The sequence below is a fragment of the Alternaria atra genome (genome assembly GCF_907166805.1).
Source record: "Alternaria atra isolate CS162 genome assembly, contig: 21, whole genome shotgun sequence".
Classification (NCBI taxonomy): domain Eukaryota; kingdom Fungi; phylum Ascomycota; class Dothideomycetes; order Pleosporales; family Pleosporaceae; genus Alternaria; species Alternaria atra.
In genome coordinates this window covers 4,020,800-4,045,298 of record NW_025091319.1, presented here as the reverse complement: position 1 = coordinate 4,045,298, position 24,499 = coordinate 4,020,800, and the positions used below count along the sequence as shown (strand labels likewise).

At 51.6% G+C, this 24,499-nt stretch overlaps 6 protein-coding genes across 6 annotated transcripts; 4 read left to right on the top strand and 2 right to left on the bottom strand.

Moving 5' to 3' along the window:
- Positions 1-2,102: 2,102 nt before the first annotated feature.
- Positions 2,103-5,090, top strand: ALTATR162_LOCUS1767 (uncharacterized protein; the record flags this gene model as incomplete). Its single annotated transcript, XM_043309365.1, has 2 exons — positions 2,103-3,911; positions 3,963-5,090. The coding sequence occupies 2 exons, from the start codon at positions 2,103-2,105 to the stop codon at positions 5,088-5,090; spliced, it is 2,937 nt and encodes a 978-aa protein (XP_043165300.1).
- An 809-nt stretch (positions 5,091-5,899) lies between these two features.
- Positions 5,900-7,192, bottom strand: ALTATR162_LOCUS1766 (uncharacterized protein; the record flags this gene model as incomplete). The annotated part of the gene is made up of 1 exon (XM_043309364.1): positions 5,900-7,192. One exon carries the CDS (start codon positions 7,190-7,192, stop codon positions 5,900-5,902), a length of 1,293 nt encoding a protein of 430 aa, XP_043165299.1.
- Positions 7,193-8,660: 1,468 nt separating this feature from the next.
- Positions 8,661-10,245, bottom strand: ALTATR162_LOCUS1765 (uncharacterized protein; the record flags this gene model as incomplete). The annotated part of the gene is made up of 3 exons (XM_043309363.1): positions 8,661-9,817; positions 9,871-10,167; positions 10,218-10,245. 3 exons carry the CDS (start codon positions 10,243-10,245, stop codon positions 8,661-8,663), a joined length of 1,482 nt encoding a protein of 493 aa, XP_043165298.1.
- Positions 10,246-11,770: 1,525 nt separating this feature from the next.
- ALTATR162_LOCUS1764 (uncharacterized protein) lies at positions 11,771-14,193 on the top strand (the record flags this gene model as incomplete). The annotated part of the gene is made up of 13 exons (XM_043309362.1): positions 11,771-11,821; positions 11,872-11,899; positions 11,954-12,033; positions 12,080-12,184; positions 12,241-12,357; positions 12,407-12,427; positions 12,478-12,639; positions 12,687-12,746; positions 12,805-12,911; positions 12,960-13,705; positions 13,786-13,903; positions 14,116-14,127; positions 14,178-14,193. The coding sequence occupies 13 exons, from the start codon at positions 11,771-11,773 to the stop codon at positions 14,191-14,193; spliced, it is 1,623 nt and encodes a 540-aa protein (XP_043165297.1).
- Positions 14,194-19,592: 5,399 nt separating this feature from the next.
- Positions 19,593-22,584, top strand: ALTATR162_LOCUS1763 (uncharacterized protein; the record flags this gene model as incomplete). Its single annotated transcript, XM_043309361.1, has 6 exons — positions 19,593-19,837; positions 19,894-20,306; positions 20,356-20,807; positions 21,583-21,901; positions 21,968-22,140; positions 22,204-22,584. 6 exons carry the CDS (start codon positions 19,593-19,595, stop codon positions 22,582-22,584), a joined length of 1,983 nt encoding a protein of 660 aa, XP_043165296.1.
- A 1,477-nt stretch (positions 22,585-24,061) lies between these two features.
- On the top strand, positions 24,062-24,499 carry ALTATR162_LOCUS1762 (uncharacterized protein; the record flags this gene model as incomplete). The annotated part of the gene is made up of 3 exons (XM_043309360.1): positions 24,062-24,214; positions 24,277-24,409; positions 24,465-24,499. 3 exons carry the CDS (start codon positions 24,062-24,064, stop codon positions 24,497-24,499), a joined length of 321 nt encoding a protein of 106 aa, XP_043165295.1.

Here is a 24,499-nt window from a genome sequence, read left to right as displayed (position 1 = left end):
ACCCAGTAGATGCCAGCATTATAGACGGCATTCTCGTAGTCTAGGTATCGGAGGAAAGTCAAATCCTCCAAATGACTTTCTGGGTCCCACAATTTTGTGCCTAAAGCAGCGCACTTTGAAGTCGCACTGGAGTGGTTGAATGAAGTGCCCAGCACAATGCTTGCTGCGCGTCGAGCTGTGAGGTTTCGATACAGGTCATTGTGCGTGATGATTGACAGGTCCGATCCAACTGATTTTGGGCTAGGAACGAATGTGGCGACAGAGGAGGACAGAAGAGTCAGTGAGATGGTGAGAAAGCCAACGAGTACAGCCATCGGAGAAGGTGAGGAAAGGACAACTTTTCCCAGACGACCCCGCAGGACATGCTGACGAGAGGCGATATATCCAGGAGTACAGTTCTATTGCCTCGATACATAGCGTGCATGCTGTATATTGCCAACGGCACACACTTTCTTTCACGCCTATTCGTGGGATATATCTCGGCTTGACAGGCTACGGTAGAATAGATGAAGCGGCAGGAAACGTTAATCGAGGATCGCCGTCGGTATGCATCAGCCCGGTGCTGCCTGGGAGAAGACATGGAGGTTCTACATGTTGAATCTACACCTGCGGTGGTATTGTAGGTGGTGCGCTGATGTTTGTTGACATTCAGCAGCTTGCTTGGCTTGTACCAAACAGGAGGCGCGACTGGGTGTAGGTGCAGGAGCAGGTGCGGAGCCGGATGGCACAAGGCGGCTGGAGATGGATTCCGTGGGCGCAAGATACGGGCTCGGTGTCCACGGATATAGATAGAGCTCGCGAGGAGCCCTTGGTGGGACCCCTAGCATGCAGCCGTTGATGATGACGTTCTGAGGTGGCGAAGCAATTGTTTCATCCAAGTTCTAGGCGGGGCAGCCTGCAGCTCTTATCGTTGTTTATTCGCCTCAGCGCGCCTGCCCCGACAAGTCGCTCGCGCCTTCTATGCAAACGACGCGCGACAAGGAAAGACACATTTGTGCGAGAGGAACAAGCGGGAGCGAATGTATCGAGAAACGGCTTTCGGGCTACAGTTGATCGCAGTCTTGAGACGACGCTCGGCCCTCCGAACTTGATCTGCGCGCGACTGCAATCTGACCAACGCTATCCGTATTCGGCCTGGCTCGTCTGCAGGCTTCGTGCCGGTCATGTTCTCATTCGCTGACTGCCTTAGCCTGGCTCAAGGATTCCGCTGTTGCCGTTTCTTCTCGTCACATCTACGCCCAAACCCCCAGCCCCAAAGCGTTACATCTTTTGCATTTTTATTATTCTCTTAATGCCGGCTCATGGACTTCTCTCGCATGTCCCAGCCACCGTATATCCATCTAGGCTGCGCCTGGGAAGGCGCCAGCATGGCAACACGCGCCACGAATTTGATCTCGCACTTACTGTAACCCCCTCGTTGACTAATGACCTCTAGCGTTCACTCCTGTCCATGTCCTTGGTGGTGCACGGGCCTTTCGAGCTAAGCCGTTCTCGCTCGCGAGAGTTGGGGCCATTCATTCTCAGGACATTCGCACGCTCGATTCTCCACTGCTATTCTGACTCCCATACCGCCTGACGCCGTCCTTGCCATACGGTCGTCATCTGGACTACTAACCTCACAGTCGCCCCGACTGTCGACGCCGACGCCTTTGATTGCGCGCGCCGCTTCCTTTGTTACAGCAGGCCTCAGCCATCTCCTCCCTCCGAAGCCGCCTCGAGCCTCCACCCTCACCACGCTGCCTCACCTGCCGGCGCATTGCACGGAATCGAACACACACCGTCTCAATACCGTCTCTTCATGATAGGCTTTCGATTCCACTCCCACAGTGACGTTTTCGAGCCTCCGTCGTCATCCTGCTCCCTATCCGCACACGCTGCAACCGGACACGCAACCCTCTTCCCCTTAGCCACGACCTCTCTTAGCTAGACGAATCGTCACAACATCTGGCTGTCCGTTGACGGCGGTCACTTGATCCGTCTCGAGTCGCCGTCGGTAGCCCTGCTCTTCCTGGTCGCGCGTCGGCCGTCATGCGATCCCAAGAATACAGAGCTTGAGCACCAACTACATGACACAATATACAAGCGAACCTCACTGCCAGATTATGACAGACGTCTCGTCGGTTCAGGCGTATGCTGATCATCAGCCGGCCCCTCTCGCCCTCTACGCTGGCCCACCACCACCACCCACCTTCGCGACCGCCTCGCCTCCACTAGAAGCCACCATCGAGGAAGAAGAGTCATCCACGATAAAATGCATCTGTGGATACTCTGATGACGACGGCAACACGGTCTTGTGCGAGAAGTGCGATACGTGGCAGCACATCGTGTGCTACTACGAGTCTGCCCAACACGTCCCCGATGTACACGAGTGCGCAGACTGTCTTCCGCGAGCTATCGACTCAAAAAGCGCCTCTGAGAAGCAACGCCTCCGAAGAGAAGTACACAGTATCGGCGAGCGCAAGGGCAGACCGAAAGCATCAGCCAAGAACCCTAAGAAGCGAACCAAGGACACCCATGGCCCCGTACAACCTAATGGATGGCCAATGCAAACTAACGGCGACCTACATTACACCCCTGACCGGAAGAGTGGTAGCCCACGAGATCAGCCACCGCCGAACAAACGTCCAAAGACCAGCCATCGTCCCTCTGGATCCGTGGGCGTCGTTAGCCAAGCACCAGCTCTTGTGCCAACATCACGGAAACGGGGCGGCTCAGTCATGCTCAACGGCCACAGTCCTGTCAAGTCGCCTACCAATCCAGAGGCTCCTATCGAGGACTACTCGTCCGAGTTCATGCACCTCTATCGACAACCTGAACCACCCTCAGCTGATTCCAACTCCTACACCCGTATCGATGTCGCAAACGACATAGCCATGTGGCTCCAAGACCCCGAAGCCCTTGCCGAAGCAAGCGGAGGCAAGAAACCACAAGACATCTTCTCACGCATTGATATTACTATCCAGGAACTCGAAACGTCAACTGCGCCAGAGATCGTGAAACAGACAGATGTCGACTCGGGTATACTAGCGCATGGTCTGCACCCACAATGGCACTTCATTACCGCCGAGACACCGGTACCAGATGGTGGCTACGTTGGAGAGCTCAAAGGACTCATCGGACGAAAGGCAGATTACTACTCTGATGCATCCAACAGATGGGACTTGCTCCGACACCCCGAACCCTTCGTCTTCTTTCCTCCTCACTTGCCAATATATATTGACACCCGTCGAGAAGGCAACATTCTCCGATACGCTCGAAGAAGTTGCAGTCCTAACATGTCCATGAAGATCTTGATTGACTCCAGTAACGACTACCACTTCTGTTTCTTAGCGACGCGCGAGATCAGTCCCGGCGAGGAACTCACGGTCGGCTGGGATATTGATTCCGAGGTACAAAAACAGCTTGCCAGAGTCGTTACCAACGGCGCCAAAGAAGGATTTAGAAGAATACAGCCTTGGGTTTCTTGCGTCTTAGCTAACTTTGGGGGCTGCGCCTGCGATACATCCAACGGCAACGAGTGCCTCCTAGAGCGCGCTCGTAGGAACACGATCACAGAGCCAGCTACATTAAAGGCCAAAGGCAAAAAGGCCAAAAAATCACAGATATCTCCTATGAGTACAGGCCATGCAACCAATAGCCGTGCTGGTAGCGAAACAGCCAACCGCGATACTATCGACGAAGACCAAATGGACGCTCGCTCTACGTCTGGCTCACACAAGTCGAGCAGTCGCGACATAACACCGGCAACCCACTTCTCCTCCTTAGAAGGCGATAAACTCTCCGAGCGCGAAAAGAGGAAGATCCAGCACCAGGAACTCTTGTTCCAGAAGCTTGATCACGATGAGCACAAGGGCAAGAGGAAACGAACCAGCGCCGGATCGAATCTGAATACTCCGAGTGTCTCTGCCTCGGTAAGACGCTTATCTTCCTACTCGCTTCCTCTTGCTAATGCAGATGCACAGAGACGACTCGGACACCCCGAACCTTCACCCTCGGCCCGCCATCGCGAACACAGTCACGGCGTAGCACGCAAAACATCGGGTAGCTCTACAAAGACAAACGGTCGTCCTGCACCCCGTCCAAAACCCGTCTATATCAACGCATCAACGCAGACAATTGAAGATAATGATGTGAAGTCACAAGTCTGCATCAAGCCACGTCAAATGAAACCCCCACTTTCATTCAAGCGTAAGCTTCTGCAGCAGGCGCAAGAGGACAAGCTACAACGCGAGCGCATGCGGTCTACATCGGTTAAGACAGAGGCCAAGTCGCCAGCTTGGAAGGATGTGTCGTCAAATAAGCCGTCGCCACTGCCACCATCTCCACCGCTCGAGGAGCCCTCCGCGATGGACATCGCTACAGAGCCTGTGCCAGATACAAGACACAAAGAACTCACACCTGCAAAGGAACCCACACCGCAGCCTACAGTAGACATAGAGATGACCGAATCTGAGGATGCGATTCCCAAGCTCTCGGAACCGAAACAAGAAGAGCCGGCTGAGGTATCTGCACCAGAGCCTCCTAAGGAAGCTCCAAAGGAGGTTCCACAACCGTCAGCACAACCCCCCGATCCTCCGTGGTCAGCTTCGACGCCAGCTGAACCATCCCCAAAGTCTACTACCGGTCTGGCGCCAAAGTCGGCGGATCTTCATGGTGAGATGCCTACGAAGCTCGATTTGGTCAACACCAGCAACAACCGTGCTGTCACTCCTGGATCGACTTCTTCAATTTTCAACGAAAGTACAGTTGCGCAATCGCCGGGCACCTCAAGTATTGCATCGCCGTTCTCGCCTGCTGTAAACAACGCCCTCAAGCCTGCGCCGGCGCGCAAGAAGCTCAGTCTAAGTGACTACACCAATCGCAACCGAAAAACCAAATTGGCGCAAACACAGTCGACTGGTTCGAACGCTACGCCGCCACTAAATTCACAATCAACCAGCTCACCTACGCTATCGACGGCTAGCCTGCCGAACACAAATTCGCCACCACCCAAGGCTGTCGAAGCGATCCTCCCACCAGTCGTAGAGGAGACGAAGCCGTCTGAAGTACCCGTCGCGCCTACTATGGCAACTACTTCCACTTCGACATGAGCGACATGATTCACGATACCCTGCTCCTATTCAAAATCAGTTCGCGGGCCGCAGGGCGACTCGTGGTTCTTCTTTTCTACCCTTTGGAGTGTAACAACATGTAATGATTACAAGTCGAACGATCCTTTGTTTTCCCACTTATCTCTTTCATTCCTTTTTTTATCATTTTCTTCCAACGACTTGAAGTGTTCGGTCGGGTTTACCATATATCGATTTGATGGGGGGTTTCAAAAAAGCGGAATACTTTCAATGGGCTCTCCATTACACGCAAAATAACTTCCCTGTCTACGTATGGATGGAGCTGGTGTGGCGTTGGTTGACTCTTGCGCTGAGCATCCTAGGGATGAGGGAGACGGAAGTGGAGAAGACGGGCAGCCCCGTTCTTCTCTACTGTACGGCTTGAAGATGAGTAGTGAAGCCACGTCCTCTATTGCTGAGCGTCTGTGTTTAGCCGAGATGAAATGAACACAAGAATTCAAATCAAAAAAACTATCATCATACAACCACCATTTCCTACCAATTTACACATATGTATGTGTGTTGTGCCAGTCGAACATGATGTCCATTCATCAGGCAACGCATCGAGGCGTTCCGAAGCTAGACGGGATTGCACAACGAAGCCATCAATGCTAAATTTACCAGTATATACACATCCGTTAAACTATCATTTATCTATATCATACTAAGTTGAGTCCCAAAACGAAGCATGGCTCCCATGTCGCAAAAGGAAGATATAATCAAGTGGTAACAAACCCAAGACAAAAACCAAGGAATGGAAGAGAACGAACAACACAAAGAAGACCAACCATCTATCCCCTGTAAACGACGTCTCCTCCGCCGGCCGTCTTCTCACCAACCTCCTCCCACTTGGCCTCTGTCATCCTCGCAGTTGTAGTTTCCCCCGTCACAGCTCTCCCATCTATTTCCATAGGCCCCATCTTCCCCCCATTGATATGTTTGGGACCCGGTCTATACACGCTTTCATAGTAACTCGGTGCTTTTTCTTCTACCCTGTTGATGGTAGCAGCAGCAGTGGCAAGAACGTGTGATGGTGATGTTATACGGTACGGTTGAGAAGGAGATAGAGAGACAATGTCAGGGTTATTAGCGTTGGCGTTGCTGCAGGTATGATTGTGGCTGGGATTATTGGTGGGAGGAGGTCTGGTATGATTGCTTTGTAGAGTTCCTGCATCGTTTCTTGTAGGTGAGAGTTCAAAAGCACCGCCTAGGGAGCGTTGGGAGAGTGCATAGTCTATGCTAAGTCGGGGTTGCCGTTGTACAGGAGGAACTGTGTGAGCAGGGTGACCGGCAGAACTGTTAATGTCGTATTCGTACGTATTTTGCTGTTGTTGTAGTTCTTGTTGCGATGGCGGCGGCGGTGGAGGAGGCGCATGAGAGGGAGGGGTCTGCGGGTTGAAGTAAGATGGTGCTGACGTGCTATACCCTGGTGCATTACTGTACCCCTGATTATAGTTGTATTGTTGGTACGCAGAGTCTACGACATGCGCCGGTAACAAAGGTGTTTGTTGATATTGATGATAGATACCTACTCCATTGCCGCTGGTAGTGGCAGGGTGATTGTGACCGATCTCCAACATCCTTGGGGGACTCCTGTTGTTTGGGCGTGGGTAGCGTACTGTTCCTGCATTTCGATTTACTTCGTCTTTCAAGCCCTTTGTGCGGCCCCAGAAGAAGAAAAGTAAGCCTGCAATGATGACGACAGAGGAGCCTGCAATAGCGATCCCTGCGATGGCACCTGTTGAAAGACCTTTCTTATCAGTGTTGGTACTATCACTAAGTCCGGGTGTCGCTGAATTGGTGGGTATATTACTCGGTTGTGGACTCTCTGGTGGGAATGGCTCGCCAGGATTAAGCATGTAGGCACTATCAAGCGCTAGTTGATATTGCTGATCGACACTGGTCGTTACGTTCGGATTGATGACCCCCACCATGCCGTAATTTATACAAGAACCTATAGCTGAACAGTAGAAGAAGATGGGATCGGTGTTTTCGATATTGATGCTGTAGGTCGGTGGGGAGTTAAGGACAGAGTCGACGGGCTTGAAACCGCTGAAAAAACCAGCTTTGCCTTGCCCTGTCATTTCGTAGGGGATGCATGGGTAGCCATATTCCGCGCGCACCACACTGTGATTCAAAGGGTAAAAGGCAAATTCTATGGTCTTTATAACGTCAGTATGATTCCAAGCTGTCTATTGGGATGCTGGTACGAAATCACAGATACAAGAGCGTCTTCAAGATCGTCTGTGGGGGTCTACTTACATCGCCAATATTGGCGTTTGTTGATTCCGGTCTGAACTTGTGATCTGCTAGACCGACAGATATGGTATGTGTTTGCGCAGCTGCAGAGCTTGTCGAGCTTGATTCATCTGCTAAAGTTGACGACGCGGTAGGGCTGCTACTTTGAAGGCCGAAATTGTCCTGCGCGAGGCATGTGGATGGAAAAAGAACAAACGTTGAAGAGAGAACCATGAATACAGTAGCCCAGGAGGATATCCAACGTGTTGCAGAAGCCATACCGGAGGTATTGACTTTCGAGAAGATTACAGTCGTCATAGGGTATCGAGGCGAGGCAAAGAAAACACTAGGTGAAGAGGCCACCTCGAACCCGACTAAGGAAAAGGGATCAGAGCGGAGTGCAATATTCGGACGCGCAAGACGTGAGCGTACCGTTGCGGTAGCGACGCAAACAAGGGCTCGGAAGCAGATCAAGCGACCGGACTTCTAAAAGGAATGCACAAGATGAAACATATACCTGGTACTTATAGCCTTGCATCACCAGAGCTATGGCGTAAATGTTGAGTTTCTATTTGCCGAGTAGTGGTGTAGCATCAGCCTCAGGGGCGACACGACAAAGAGAACACGCTCCGAAAGGGTTCCGTGACCTCATGTGGTCGCTGCAAGGGCGAAAGGGAGAAGAACAAAGCCCATCGGTCTTGTGCGCTCGCTAATGGCGGATTTAAGAATGCAGCCATCCGGAATCCTTCCTTGGAACTAAATTGAGCACGACCATCATCTGCATTGCGAGTAACTGTTGCATTTTGTCGGTAGCTGAGGGCCTGAACTGCTCCTGCACCTCGCCGCCTGACGAGAGATTGGGCGCATGTAAGCGGAACAGCACTCAATCTTAGTCGTTCGCCCAAGTTGTCAATATGTATCGGTTCACTAGGATGTTAGTACGCATTTTCGGCGCTCGTTTGAATGCATGACAATGATCATGAACATAGGGACAGCGAGGAAAAGTCGAAATATTGGGGTTTTTTTTAAACGACTGCTATACACAGCTGAATTAGAAGGAGAGGAGTGGTCCAACAAAGCGTACCATATGGTGATAACATAGCCGCACCTGGCCTGGTATATTCCGCGCTGTCGCTCATATAAGATTATAAGCTGCCCACAGCATCCGTCATTAAAGTCATGTGGCATGAAAGCCTGGTTGCACTTCTCGGCCGGAGAGAAGACAGCCTTCGCCAGTACCGCTAATAACACTACGTCGCATGTCAAACTTCTTTGTGTTGGGTCTGCTAGATGCAGGGGTGCGGAGCTGGTCTCTCAACGGAGGCCTGGATCGCCGAATCCAAATGGATCGTTGCTTGAAGAGCTATTGGACCCTGAAACATAGCCTGATGGTGTTGCAGACAGCTGTTTGCCAAATCCGGGGTCTGGCAAAGGGTTCCAAACCGGGAAGCCCTCTGGTGGCTGACTCTCACCTATTGGTTTACCACGAGCATAATCGACGAGGCTGCCGTTGATGCCAGTAAGTGCCCATGCAAAGACGGCGACATCGCGAATGCTCTGCATGAAGTTGTTCTGGAATTCCATAGATGGTCCTGCCTGCACCATGGCTGGGTATCGGGCGCCGAGAGGGTATTGAGGCATTTGTTGTGGCGCCGGGTGGAACACGGGTTGTGCTGCCCATGGTGCGGCGTAAACACCATTGTATTGATGTGCTGGCTGGGCAACAGGCATAGTGCCTGGTAACATGGGGCGGGCACGACGTAGACACACAACCAGTCCATCTGAAGTACAGGATATAACAGCCTCGAGTTCGATAGGGTCGTCGTGAGCCTCAGAACGAGGCGAACTCACAGACGATATCGATGAGCGGGGCGCAGATCCACCAAACATGGCTTGATGCGGATCACTTGGGTTGCGGTTATCGCCAGAATTGGTGCGCGACGCAGAACGCTCCTCACTGTTATCTGTGGTGTGGTTTGAGTCTGAGAGATGTCTGGCCGTGCCGTTGGATGTAGAATGACCGCCAAGACCTTCTCCACCCTCGGACTCATCGTCGGACGTGACATCCGTCATGATGTCATCTTCGCTCTCAGATGAGGATGCATCAGGTGCGTCGTCCTGCCGGGGGTCGCGAAAGAAGAAGCGCATGTAGGCGATAGAGTCGTTGCCTTTAGCCGACTCAAGACAGCGGACTGCATCTTCGAGGCAATTGGGAGCAATGCAGTAATAGAAGCTGCGTCCCTTCATAGCCTCTCCGGAGATGCCTATGATCTGCTCAATGCCACTGGTTGCGTACATGACAGTCAAGGTTCGCGTGAACCTATTAAGAAACAAGGCAGCTCGTGGCTCATGAGTTTGATCATCGGGGCCGAGGTCAAATTTGCTGGACAGATGTGATAACATGTGGTAGCGTGGGTCCTTGGGGGACGAGGCAAATAGCTTGCGGACTATAGGAGCCTCGATTGCGCGTTCTGATTGGCTAGGATCAGCGAGCCGCAGGGACCAAACGGGTTAGAAGACTTACTCTGGCTCTGCATACCCTGTCTATAGATGCTGGTGCAGCAGACAAGGACATCGTAGACGACTGAGAAGCAGCATTCACAGCCGACCCATTGTCCCTGGCGGTTCTTCAGGCGACAATAGGACAAGACAGCAGCCTTGTCCAATCTCACTCCCCGGCTGTGATGCGCTCTGGCCAGAGGGAGTTCATCTGGATGAAAAAATTGCCACACAGACCGATTGACTACCTCGTCAGGTGTATGGCCGAGGATGTCGACAATCGAGTCGGAAGAGTATAAGATGTGGGCGTCATCGGAGAGGTCTGTCAGGAATGAGAAATGGTTGGCTAGTCGGGAGAGTTCGCTGACGTACCGTGAATGGTGATGAAGGTAGTATCCATTGTGGCAGGAACGAGGGAGCGATGTGCCTCGAATGTGTCGTTCCTACTCTACCGCACTCGTCCTGATATGTCGAATCTAATAATTCGCTCTGGGACGGGCGGTGGAGATTATGAGGATTCCGGGCGGATCAGGCGAGGGAGCGGAGGGCGGTCAAATAGGCAGGGTCCAAGTGGCACAGAGGCGCACAAGTTGGGTTAGAGGAGAGAGAGAGAGAGAAGGCAGTGAAAGTGGTGCAACAAGGGCCCGGTGTGGCAGCGAGGATGAGATGAAAGGTCGCAATGTACACGAGTCAGTCGGTATGATGTAATAGGCGATCAAGAAGCGACAGTTGCCCCTCACTGGCAACGAGGCAGGCTGTCGCAGCGCAGTAGAATTATATGAAGAAGCACACGGGGGACGACTGCCTGAAGCGGCTAGCCGAGGATTGGAGCAGAGTGCAGCTGGATCGTGTGCATAAACCAACAGAGTGAGAAGCGTTGACGTTGGAGCTGGCTCGGTTGCGGTCACGAAGCCCAGGATGGCGGGAATTCGAGGGCGCCAGCTGTGAGGGCAGCGCGACGCAGACTCGTGATGGGCAGCGGGAAAAGAAGTCAGCCGGGTCAAGCGAAAGGATTGTTGCGACGTGTAGAGGATACGAGAGGACGCTCCTGGGATAGGATGGGATGAGATTGTAGGGCGAGGTATGCAAGAGATGTGCAGAAAATGAGCTGACGAACGGCAAACCCTTGTTGCGCCGCCCAAGGATCGACGCGAGACTTGTAGTCAACGGCGGTTAGCAGCTTGTCGGCAGCGGCGCGGGGCAACGGCAGTCGTGCTGGTACGAAGGATGATCCATCAGGCCATTCGGACGAAACAATCGAGCATCCATGCGTTGCACACGGCGGGTGTAAATACATGGCCTGCAGCTTGCAACTGCCACCCATGCGACTAGCCTTGGCGGTACCGACGTCTATCACTGCCGTAGACATGCAAACTTTACTGGCGCGCTAGCACCACCAAACACCTCACGGACACGCCTCCGACTGCCCTCACCAGCTTGCCAAAATCTTACCCACAGAGATTGCCGCTTCACACAGCATCGAGCTGCACTGCCGCCAGTCTTTCTGGCTCGGTGGTACTGACCTGTTTTACCCTGGTGCTTGTCATCCCGAGCCCTCAACCCAACAACATCATCGACGATCATCCCCAAACTACGCCACAAGCCACATGCAAGACCTATTTTCCTTCTTTCCAGTTCCCCCATTCTCTGCACTCAGCCACGCCTCTTCATTGGACGCAGCGCCTGTAGGCGCACAAACAGGCCCTTCTTTGCTCTGCTCCTCCCCGTCTACGCGTCCTTCACCTGTTTGCTGCAAGTGACAACTTCTATGAGACTAAAAGCCCTGTCTCCCGCGCTCGCCTCTTCCTAGTATCCGATTGACATACACGGCTTTGGAACCAGGCTACCTGCCACGAGACCCGCGCCCTGCATATTAGCTGTTCCGGCTGTGGATTCCGAGCAAATCCCATCCTATGCATGCCAAGATGGACTGCAACTGGGAACTGCCTACTCTGAGGGGCACAGTGAGACTAGGCGTAACCCATGCCTTCCGTGTACCTCTTAGCCACCACTAACACCTCCCCAGGCCCAAACCAAGTCTAGGCTTAGCTCTAGTGAGTTAGGATGCGCATCAATAATCACTTCATGCAATACTCATCACGTCCCAGCCCAGTTCTACGATGTAAACTTTTATCCCTATACCGCTCCCGGTCTCGATCCTGTTTTCGCTCTGTGCGGAGGTCGCTTTGTATGTATCACGCTGTGGCCCATCAACCTTGTACTGATTGGCCAAGACTGTCATATGTCGGTGCATACTGGACAAGAACAGCACCATCGAAATCCTGCGGTGGTTTGAAGATGAAGAGAACACCACAGAACACGGCGCACCCGACGACAAGGTAGGTACATACCCTCAGTGCTCGGCCTGGCTAATCACTCGCCTTTTTGCAATCAGCACATCAACTACAACAGTGTCGTTTGGTCTCAGGCGGAAAATGGTGACCCGCTTGTGTGCGTGACCGGCGACTCTCGCATCAAGGTCTTGAACGTCCGAACAGGAAAGCTCGCAACGGTATGCTCTACATCACTAATCAGACTGCATCTACTAACATTGCACGTAGACGCTGATAGGTCATGGCGATGTATTTACCTCTACTGCTCACTGCGAGCTGCCTTCTCTGACATCCAACAGTCTGTCAACGACCTTGCTATATCCCCAGTAGACCCCACTATTCTCGCATCCGTGAGCATTGACCATAGCCTCCGAATATGGAGCCTGCACCCGTCGCACGAAAAGCAACCGCTCGGAGCCATCTGTTACGGACAAGGCCACAAGGATCAGGTGCTGACGCTTGTGTGTGGCTTGCCAATCTGACCAATGTAATATGCTAATGTTGGTAGGCATACCATCTGAAAGGACGGTACATCCTAACTGCAGGTATGGACACTAGGATCAATCTGGTAGGACACATCACCCTTGGCCTACTGACGGTTTGGAGACGAGTTCTGACGAGCAAAGTGGGCTGTACCCGATGACCTCAAGAAGCACGCTGGAACCGATAAGCCGGCCATAGTGCACTATCCGCATTTCTCCACCACTGAGATTCATACTGACTTCATTGACTGGTAACTTCCCTTCTTCAGTCCTTGTTTACTATCACTTACACTATACAGTGTTCAGTGGTATGACAATTTGATCCTAAGCCATGCGTGTCGCGAGAACAAAATCATACTTTGGAGTATCGACGAGTTCAGTTCCGATCGCTCGACAACGCCTCCTGCGCCGATCCCCACCTCGAGCGCAGTTCACAGTAGGACTCCCGTTACCATCCCAGCAAACTCCACCTCAAGCACTCGATCCGCATGGGGCGGGCGCTTCCAGAGGCTTCTACAATTCGAACTGCCATATACAAATCAATTCTACATACGATTTTCCCTATTTCACGAGCTTGGCCGTCATCCGATCTTGGTTGCGGGCAACGAGAGAAGTAAGACCTTCTTTTGGGACCTACAACGCCTGGAGGATGCTGGAACTGGAGAGGATGGCTCTTTGAACACAAAAGGTTTACTGCTAGGTCTACCTAGGCATGTGCGTGAGGGAAGCTCAACATCCACTACATCATCTGCTATCAGCGCTGGCTCTGGCAACACTAAGGCCAAACAGCAGAGACTAAAAGAGCAGCCTCGCGATCGAGGTATATCAGATCCCTTTCGCTCGATAAAAGCGCACAAAATTGTTGAGACTCCAAAGTACAAAGCTTTCGCATTCCGCCACTTCGCCTGGAGCCGTGATGGTCAGTGGTGTGTCGGCGTCGGCGACTGTGGTACCATCAATATCTTCAACCGTTGGGAAGAGAAGGGTGTTCCTCCAATCGACCCAGACAAGGAGATATCCAGACAAGATGATGGCCCAAAGATCAGTTAGTCTAACCGCACGCCAACACCCCCAGTCGATCGACTTCAGACCCAGGTCAAGCGTTAACTGACATGGTATGAGCAGACAAGGAGAAAATCATTGACTCGCTAGAAGGTCTCTGTGAGGCACATGCGCTGCGGCAGCAGATGGCAGCAGACCAGGGTGAATCGTTTGAAGAGGACCTACGGCCTCTTCTTGACGAGTACGTATCCAGTCTCCCAATTCATGAAAGGGCATTTGCACAGTCACGTCGGGAGCGGTAGATTTGCGCAACGGATAAAACAATCGTACATTCAAGCATGACGGCGCAACGACCTCGCCAGCATCATCGCATCCCCTGAGACTGGTTTGTGTCGGCTACAAAAGCGGCCGTTCGCCCATCGTTAACGAGATACAATAGTTGATTCGCAATAGATATACAAAACCGTAGGTTCCAGCGGTCACAATAGGAGAGGAGTGAGGCTAAATCCGCTGAGAGCAAGATTGCAATAGGATCTCTAGGCAGCCAACCACGCGCTGGGAGTTTACCACCTCAATCGTACCAAAGACAAATGTGCGTCTACAAGAACTACCCCTTTCCCAGCCTCTTCTTGTCTTCAACACCATCTCTCAAGCTTTGTGTCACCCAATCCTTCATCGCAACACGACGCAGACCCTCGTACAATACATACAAAGTTTTTCATCGCTACCACGAATACACACACTACCGCTACACACTATGTTTTGCAAGTAACTGCACGTCCAAACAGCATGGATTACATCATGCACGCTCGCAAAATGCATAATTCACCAAAATTCGCATCTCTTGCCACCCCAACCCACAACACCACATCTCTGGAGCACACCATTGCCATTACTTCAACAATCACAAAGCCCGCACAACCCGGTTGTTCTGTTTCTTGTGGACACAAAGGCTGCATACGCAATCTCAACAGGGAATCCCACAAAGCTGCCGGTCACAACGGCGACTATCTTTGCGCCACGCACTGGCTTGACCTGTGGGATGTATGTCATGAATTCTCTCAGGACTGGTACCAGTATAGTAATATTAACATTGGGGCTACACTAGAAGACACACCTGAAGGCGATTAAGTAGAAAAGAGGAGTAGAATGCAAGGGAGAAAAGAGACCGTCGACGTGCTTCAAGGGATCCGCGCAAAACCACATTTCATCAACAGTCACCACCAATATTGCAGCGAATGCCCTCTGCGTTTATCACCAACCTACTGTTGCGACAGCCAATTATCATGGCTACACGGTACTCGTAAACTCAGTCAAAAAGTAAAAGCGCAATGCGAAGCTCGTCGTAGGTGCACATTACCGGCTCTTCATACGAACCAGTTAGCGCAAACACCCCCACGCAAGCCGCCTTCTTCAATACTAACCCAAACCCAAACAAGGTCTAGAGAAGTGCGCAGTATTTTCCACAAACGTGACCAAAAACACGGCATAGCTGCAGCCTGCCCAAAGAAGATGCCGGTTGCCCTTCCAAGAAAGAAACAAAAAATACAGAAACGCTGCTGTGGCCTCGCGCAGGGCAGCAAAGCTTATCAAGGAATTGCCCGCTCTACTTGCTTTTTCCACCACATGGGCGCCACGGAGGATTTCTATTTCCACTACACTGCATTGCGCTCGATAAGATTCTACTGCGATGCGGTAAAGTGTCATTTCGTTGTTCTCAGACCGTGCACAAGGATTACATTGAGTGTCACTGCAGAGCGGCTACGAACATGCAGGTAAACAAACAAAGCGCGAAGTATCCTATACACACGGAGTAAAACGTCGTCTTCTCGCCAACGCCTTCGCTGCGGCTTTGTCTAGGCCTGGAACTCAAATATGTTGTTTCATGATGACGGACAAAGAAATCGAGGATCTGTAGGAGAGTGTGTGTTGAAACATTGCGTCTTTTACAGATGATTGCGATAAAGATGGGAGGATGATGGCGAAGGAAAGATAACGGTACGATACAGCAACAAGACCGGAAAGCTGTACTAGACTCGATCTACTGAGCAGCAGTAATGCTTTCCAAATCGTCAGCAGCAGCAACGACAGCATTGAACATATCATGTACATGCACAGAATGCACATCGTTCCTCGGTCCAATCTTCCCTTCAAAATCCTACTACTCACGAAACTTCTTAGATTGCGTCTTTACAGAGGTTATTACTTCACCTTATGCTCAAACGCCAGTATGGGTATAAATGACCCTGTACGAACTGCATGTGAGACATACACTGACTTCGTACACGCACCTTATAGGTTGATAAGCTATCGTTAGCAGCATATGAGACGCAAACTGTCACCCTAGTATCAGCGCCGCGAGTTACCAATGGTATCGATGGCCAACAGAAACTCAGTATCATCACTTCCACGACGAATACCGCAACCAACATGCGTAGCCCATTCCCGAAAAAACCAGGTATGTTTCGATGCTCAAATACGTACTGTCAAACTCGCATACCGGTCACTTCACGGTTGGCTGCCACAACTGGATTGTGCGAGAAGCCGCTGTGCGATGAACATAGGGGGCAATTCTTCGATGTGGAGGAACATTATGGTCAAATGGAAGAAGATACAACTTCTGCGCAGAGCGCTGTCATATCGGAGATCATCGATTTGTACCAGCGCTCCGGTGCGGAGAGCCACTGGGGAGGTAACAAGAGGGATGGGGCGAGAAGGCCGGACTTGGATAGTAGGACTAGTTGTTCGGCTTCTTGGGAGAGTGACGATGTGGAGCTTGAATGGGATGCGAGGGCGTTTGATTCGAAGCTCTGCTGGTAATTATTGCCTGAACTCGTTGTAGTTTGACAGGAATGACAATGCTCGGAATAAGCGGACTTGGATGAAAGCAAAAAACCATAGGTAATGGTGCCAGACGTCTGTAAACTATGTGATATGAATTATGAAAGCAAAAGGGAACCTTGAGATGATCGAATAAGAACAACATGTGCCGGAACTCACCCGCATGCAGAGGGCTTTGGTCGACAAGATCAGACTGAGGAGACATAAGCACTTCTCAGGCGGATTTACAGCACCGAACTGTCGCGCTTGGGGCATCAAAAAAGAGAGTCGAGCACATCGTATGCATTGTATCGTGCCTCGTTCAGCTCAGCCATCCACTATATATGTTCAGCGAGCAAATCATCGAACAGGGAATCTGGAAGACTTAGCACTGTCACCTCGCGCAGGTACAGCTATCGATATAGCCCCAACTCATCGGCCTCGACCGTATCGTTGTCAAGCGCTATGATCCAGCCGTCGTCCACCCCGACTGCAGCCACGTCACCTCTCCCATAAACTAGCGCTGTGATCCAGACATCTTCGCTTTCGAAATGGGATGTCGAGGTCTTCCCATGGCCATAGCGGCGACCCATCTGGGCGTGTGCACGATAAGGCTGCCTGGCGTATTCTGGGGGAGCTGAGAGAGTGCTACCCGAACGGGCGTCGAAGGGGCGGTGTGCGGCTGTACTGCTGCGAGCCGCAGAATAGTTTAGCTCACTAATGATAATTCGCTCCCTCGGAAAACCAGGAACGAACAAAACATGTGGAAGTGTGTCCCGAAGAGGCTCCGGAAGGCTGGTTAGCTGAGTCATGCTCATGCTAGCCTATCCACAAGTCGTACTCGCTGTCGTCCTCAAACTCATCGTCAAACAACTCAAATCTACAAGGCGAGCATGCTGATTCGGTTTGCATCCATCTCATATTGGAAGTGTCGTCAAAGACATGTCCACATGGCGGCTGAACCGGGACTTCGGCATCCTCGTCTCTGGTAGACGTGTAGTAAGCGTCAAAACATATGCAGCACCGCTGTGGCTTTTCTGGGTCCACGCTCACCGGTGCCGACGTTTGGAGTCCTTCTCTGGGTAGCTTGTGGCTGGGCATGATTGAGTAAGAAGCTGAGTTCTAATAGGGCTGCGTGTATCGTGAAGATCCACTTAGCGTGAACGCGATCACCTTGTACCAGCCTCGAGGTATCAGAACAGCAAAGGTGGGGAAGAAGTAGAACCCTGACACCCGAGTATCCTGCGTAAGGCTTCGGGTTCCATAACAAGAGTTCTCTAGGCAATGAGTACCGTGGTACGTTGTGCGGAGTCATAGTACAACGTGCCGTACCTTCTGGTTGAACGTTCTCTAGACAATGTGAATAGTGCCCTTCTTCGCTACCATGTGTCATTGTAAACCCATTGTTTGAGACCAGCCTCGCAGCCGTGGTCCACTCCAGCAGCCGGCGGTTACACGTGGGGATTTGCTCGCTTGTGAACTTTCGCGAGAGACTAGCATTATGCAAGTGACAATATTTAGTCGTGCATGCATGACAGCCAGCATCGGCCTCACCGTGGACTGCACCCTCGTCGTTGTACAGTTGTGGAGTAGCCCCGCATCTCAGCTCGCCTCTAGAGACAGCCATTGTGGCAGACTCCAAGTCTGATCAGGCGTTTTTCGTTGTAGGCGCAGCGTCTAGATCCGCGGAGTGAAGTGCACCAAGAGCTGTTCGACAAACCGCTGGGCGAGGACTTTGTCGGACATAAGTCAGGTTACCGAAGAGACATTCCCAGGGTAATGGCATTGTTTGGAATGCTGTAGGGTGGCTAATATTTCCGACTGCAAGGTTGACGGCTAAGCTCTGATGTTTCCATGGTTCCCAAAAACCGCGAGCCAGTTGGTATGAGCGGAACCGGTAGCGATGTGAAAACGCGGTATCGGTAACGGATCCAGTCGACGATCCCAAACCGGTAGGTCGGATGACGAGGAAGATAGCGTCTAGCCTTGCAGATGGCTGTGGTTTCTGTGCGCTAACTGGGGTGAGTACTGTAGACCAATATTGACACCTCCACGCCAGTCTCGTGACGTGGGCTCACCGGCCGCTTTTGGGTTCGACGCTTTACCAGAAAGGCACCAGGTGTCGACCGTCTATCGGGGCAATTCCAGTGTGCTGAATATAGCTGCATCCTAGTGTGGTTACAGAAAGTTCGGCAGACAGTTTACTCCACTCGACGTTAGCAGCCGTCAACGTCCAAAAACGATCCGATAAAACAATGATGATGAACGATTCATTGACAAGATAGGGCTGTCGTCATGTAAGGGTGTTGTTGAGGATTTCTCGAAACTGCAGAAGCCAACGTGCTAGCGCTATCGGAAGTGGGGCGCACTTGACCGCTCTGGTCGAACAAGCCAACTTTGGTGTTGGTGGTGCGGGAACGGTGCCTGGATACCAACACGTTTGTGGAAATTAGCTTGGGCTATCTCCCGTCTCATCCTGACTTCGCTAAAGGAGATCAGCATGGCAACTGACAAGGGGCCCGTTCGTGCGTTAAGCTTTAGCCTCAGTCGCTCTCCCGTCACTATTTCGGGTTGTTTATGTCCCCGGCACTCCTCCTGGTCCTTTCGGTGGACGCGATTTATGCAGCGCTTCACCAGACTTGTGGCTTGCGATCGTATCACTCCTCAATGCCATCCCTTGCTGCACCCCATGTCTACTGCGATACCGTGTCTTTCGGGCGCAACGAGTCTGCAAGCCACAAGCCAACGACGTACGGCTGGAACTTGCATCGTTGTTCCAAAGCTCCATTCTGGTCCACCAAGGTCGACACGCTCGCGACTTTGGGCCCGATCTGGTCAAGTTGTCAGACTTCACGACCAACACGCCCAGCTGGATGGGTGCCGCCAAGCGCTATCGAACGGCGTTAGCAACAACTGCGGCTTGCAGCTAACAACACAGGGCTCGGCTAAATCATGCCCCATGTATTCCATCATGATGTCCTGACGATGTATAAGTAAGATGTCCGTTCTCGTCAGTCAACGATCTTCATCCACAGCAGCACTCAGTAAGCTTCACTGGCATCTCATCAACTCTTCTTCTCCATCACCATCTCCACCAAGCAACCTTCAACATGCGTAACGTTCTCTTCGCTGCTTCCGCTCTTAGCGGCATGGCTGCTGCCCTCCCCCAGATGATCAACATTGAGGCTGCTTTGGCCGTCCCCACTCCTACTGTTCTTGGGCCCCAGGCCACAGAGACGGCTGAGCTCCCCGTATCCTACGACCAGGAAGCTGCCACCAAGTCTGCTGCTGCTGCAGTTGCAACAGGTGGTGTTGTGGTAAAGAAGCGTGATGCCTGCCAGGATCAGCCTGCAGGGTAAGTTTGTATCCAGACCACTTTTACTTAAACAGGGTGGCTAACAATCGATACAGTGCTGGTGCCGAGTACGTTCCTGGTGATGGCTCCGTGGGCGCTTACCTTGACCCCAACAACGACCTTAGGAAGGCTGCCCGTAAGGCAATCGCCCCCACTGGATACAAGGAGTCCTTCGTCGATGAAATCGGCTCTACTGAACAGATTGGCTACTTGACCTACAAGACTCTGGACTCGTACAGCGTTGACGAATGTGCTGCCTTCTGCAACAGCGAGAAGTTCTGCCTTGGTTTCAACCTCTTCTTCGAGCGCGATCCTAGCAAAGACCCTGGCGCCGGATGCCCAGACCAAGACCCCTTGCCAGTGACTAACATCAAGTGCTCCATCTACGGATACCCCGTCGCTAAGGCGTCGGCTACCAACCAGGGCCAGTACCGTGGGGACTTCCACGTTGTCATCACCGGTAGCAACGGTAAGCTTTCTTCGTCCCATTCACCTGCTTTTTACTAACGTCACCCAAGGATACTCCAAGGCTGGCAAGGGCGAATGCAAGGGCGCCCCCACTGTCGATGGCTACAACGCTCCCACCAACCTCAAGGCTGCCATAAACGCTCCTTACATCCAGAAGAACGGTCAGAACTACGACACTTACAACGGCATGCGTCTCTTCAACACCAACCCCTACGACCCCAGCCTCTGTGCTGCTGCTTGCGAGTCGCAGACCCAGTTCGACAAGGAGCACCTCGTTGACGCCAACGGCGAGTACAAGCCCTGCAACTTCTTCACCTCCTACATCTTGACCAAGAACGGCGTTCCTCTCGGTACTTACTGCGCTCTCTACACCCAGCCATGGGATGAGTCCTATGCCGTCAACACTGGCTACTACTACGGCGAGGATGAATACTCAGTCATCTGTGCTGCTTCTTACAGCGATTCTACTCCTGACACTGGAAAGATCACCGAGACCGTTGTGGTTTAGAGCGATTGACCCGAGTGTGTCTTGAGGTTGATGGAAGAGAAAGTGCAGATATTTGGTTTTAGCGACATATATATCCTGAGCCCGTTTCTTTTCGGCTTAATTTCTTATTCTAAATGCTATTACCAACATATTTACTTCCATGCTCATTTCATGCTCTGACGTTTCATTGAAACATTCTGCAGCGAAGCAGCCTAGACTCCTCTTCACTGTGCTCTTCATGACCAACAGCTTCATTTGGTCTTGTGGTACTGGCCAGCAATCTGTGTTCCTATCATCCACTCCAAGTCGTCCGAGAGCTTTACACGAACAGTCGTGCTTACTAATATGGACGCCTGATGTTCATTATTGAACACTTCTGAACGTCAGTGTGGGGAATAGCTAGCGTCGGCCCTTCCCATCTGGCACTAGTTTCTGACATTGAACATGTCAGAACATCAGAGTGCACGGCCACCTCTTCTCGCCATCGTGTTTCTACCGGGCTTTCATCCACAATCTTCTCCACGAGTATGAAGATGGCAATGCATGAGGCTTATAAAGCGATCGCTAAGGATCGAGTTTTGGACGATGCACAACTTCCGGTATCCGTCCTTACCTTGCAGTCGATGAATCGTAGGATGAGCGATAAGTGAAAGTCTGAGTAAGCCGGTTAACGCCCAGTATATTGAATTTATATAAGAAACCAATCGTCGAAGTCGAGATTCGTCCATCAGCGCCAGACCAACATCAACTCTCAGCAACGACATACAATATCGTACTTACCACTCACCAGTCCCTGAACCTCACATCGCTTTCTTTTGGTTCAGATTTCACATTCTTGGAACTTGAGAAGATGTCCTCCCAACCCAGTGTGGTCCTCATCCCGGGCTCCTTCTGTCCCGCTAGCATGTACGATTCTCTTGTAACGCCCCTCCGTGCGAAAGGATACGACATTCATGTCCTCGAACCACCCTGCTACCCCGCCGGCTACCACGCCAGCTCCGGTACTGCCCATCCAAGTATGTACGATGACGCAAAATACATCAATGATTTTGTGATGAAGCTGGCAGACGACGGAAAGGAAGTCATCGTAATCGCTCATAGCTACGGTGGTAAGTCCAAGATCGTCCACATGGTTGTTTATAGACGAAAACATCGCTCAAAATTAACCCATACAGGTTGCGCAGCCACCGAGAGCTTGAAGGATGTGACAAAGAAAGAGCGCGAACAGCAAGGAAAGACTGGCGGGGTAGTACGCATCGGGTACCTTACAGCCGCTGTACCACGTTTCGGTGAAAGCTGTGGCCAGACTCTCGTGGGCGGCAAAGGTGCTCCTGTTGATATAGATGAGGTAGGTCAACATACGTCTTACATTACCGTAAACAACGCGGTGAGACTAACATGCTTCCCGTAGAATGGATGGATGTCGCAGCCAGACCCCGCGGCTACAGCGGCCATATGTTTCAACAACCTTACGCAGGAAGAAGGTATCTCGTACGTCGCCAAGTTTGGAAAGCATTACAGTGCTTGTTTCGGCGATGCAATTACCCACGCTGGCTACAAAGCCCTCCCGGTGTCTTGGTTCTTCGCTGCGGAGGATCTTATCATTCTGCCAGAGGTGCAGCAGACTGCCATCAACGTGATCGAGGAAAGTTGGGTTGATACGGAGAGAGAGGGGAGGAAGGTGGATGTTACTAGAATCGACTGCGACCATTTCCCACTTGTTCTTGAGGAGAAGAGGGAGCAAGTGAGTGCGTGGATCGAACGTGTTGTTGCGAAGGGTGGCCTCGAGTAGAACGAGGTGGTGGGCTTCTAATATGTGCAAGATGATTGAGTATTCACGTCTTGAGCGATTGATCTTCGGATTTGCTGTGACTCCAGCTTGATGTACTTGATACACATGTAGCGTAGCACATCATCTCCAAAGACGGGTCTTATCATATGCTGCCTCGTTCTTTCGTGTCAAGTGCCGCGAATCCACGCAATAGTATGCATCGTTGGTGCTCTAGACGTCTTTCCGCTATCTGACCGATGCTTGAGCTGTGAGGGCACTCTACATGCCGCAAACTCTGTGTAAGAGGTACTCAGCACTTCCGCCGGCAATATGCACAAGTGTTTCAACAAAAAAATGTAGCTAGATCAAAGTGCTATGCGACCAAGTTTTGGGAAACTGAAACTTGTTCACGGAGATTCGCCTCGATGTGGTATGGGGTCGAGATGGCATTGGTGTGGTGTTGCATACACCTAGCACACGGGCTATCTTGTCACATTCAGAGTGATCATGCCAAGATTTGGAAACTGATGATGGTGTTGGAGGCTTCGAGCGTTGTGTAAATAGGTCTCAGGTATGGTTCGTGTCGTGAAATTATAAAGGCCAGATTAGTAACTCCAGATCCGTGGGCGCATATCCTCAGTCAGCAACCACGACTTCCAATTCATCATCTTAGAACACTGTGCCGTAAACCCGTTTCTACGTAGACCTGACACAAAGCCACCTGTTAAAAGAAGACATGTCCGAAAAGTGCATTGTTCTGAGGCAGTAAGACGGAGCCTGATGTTTGGACTGAGAACCAACAAGGCATGAATGTATATAACTGAAACAGAGACTCGGGTGCCTCGTGATAGACAGGCGGCAAGACCAGGCGTGTGGTTGAGCGGATTGAACGTGGAGAAACAAGATCTGGAACTCTGTGGCGTATTCTGGAAGGCGCCTAGGCTGTCATTGTTATGTGTTTCCTTTGCTGTAAATGTAGTGGTTCTCACCTTGCCAGAATCAACAGGCATAGAGCATAGTTTTGCAACATAACGACGATTGGCGCGACGATGCGAGTCGCTGTTCCCGAGTCCAACGTACAGCTATCGCAACATGTTCGTTAGAGACGAACGACAAAACCGCGCACTTCTGATATCCGCGCCACACTAAGCAGACGATTCCGAGTTCCGTATCGCTCCAATCATCGTTAATCGTAGCCAGCAAGAGCCCAGTACGTGGGTGCCGTTTCAACACCATCTTGTAACCGATGGTGCGGCAGAAATGCGAAACAAGCCCGCATTAACAGCATCACCTTGGACCACCCACCTAATTAATACACGGTCTACGCTGTCTATTTCATATAAGGAACGCGCGTAGTTAGATCGCTTGAATTTGCATGACCATCGCATTGCTCAATCAATACGAATCGAACCCAAGAAAACAACTAAACATTAACACTCTTTTTCGCTTGTAAAAGGCCCCACGATCGCTACTGACTACTGAATCCCTGCTCGCAAATATGCGCTTCACTATTGCTGTTGTTAGTGCCGTTGTAGCGACTGCTGCTGTTGCGTCACCCATCACATCGCTGTCTACGCCTTTGTCACGGAGAAAGGGCCCTCCAGGGCCTATGGGCACAGGGGCTGGCGTTGCTGGGGCTGGATCCTGTCCGGTAAGTTGTCTACTCACTCTCGACTAACATACAAAGAATATGCGCTGATGATACTCTCATAGATGAACTGCTGGAACGAAGCTGCGGTAGTAGCAGGCTGCGACCCTAACGCAGACGACGACTGTTTATGTGGACCATTCTTCGATGCTGTAACATCATGTTCAGCGGCGACATGTAATATGGGAGAGAACCTGGGTATGTCGTGTTGGGTCTTGCGCGCATGAGAGCAAAGTGCTAACACTATCAACAGCTGCGTTGGATTTCTTGAACCCTGCTTGCGAGTAA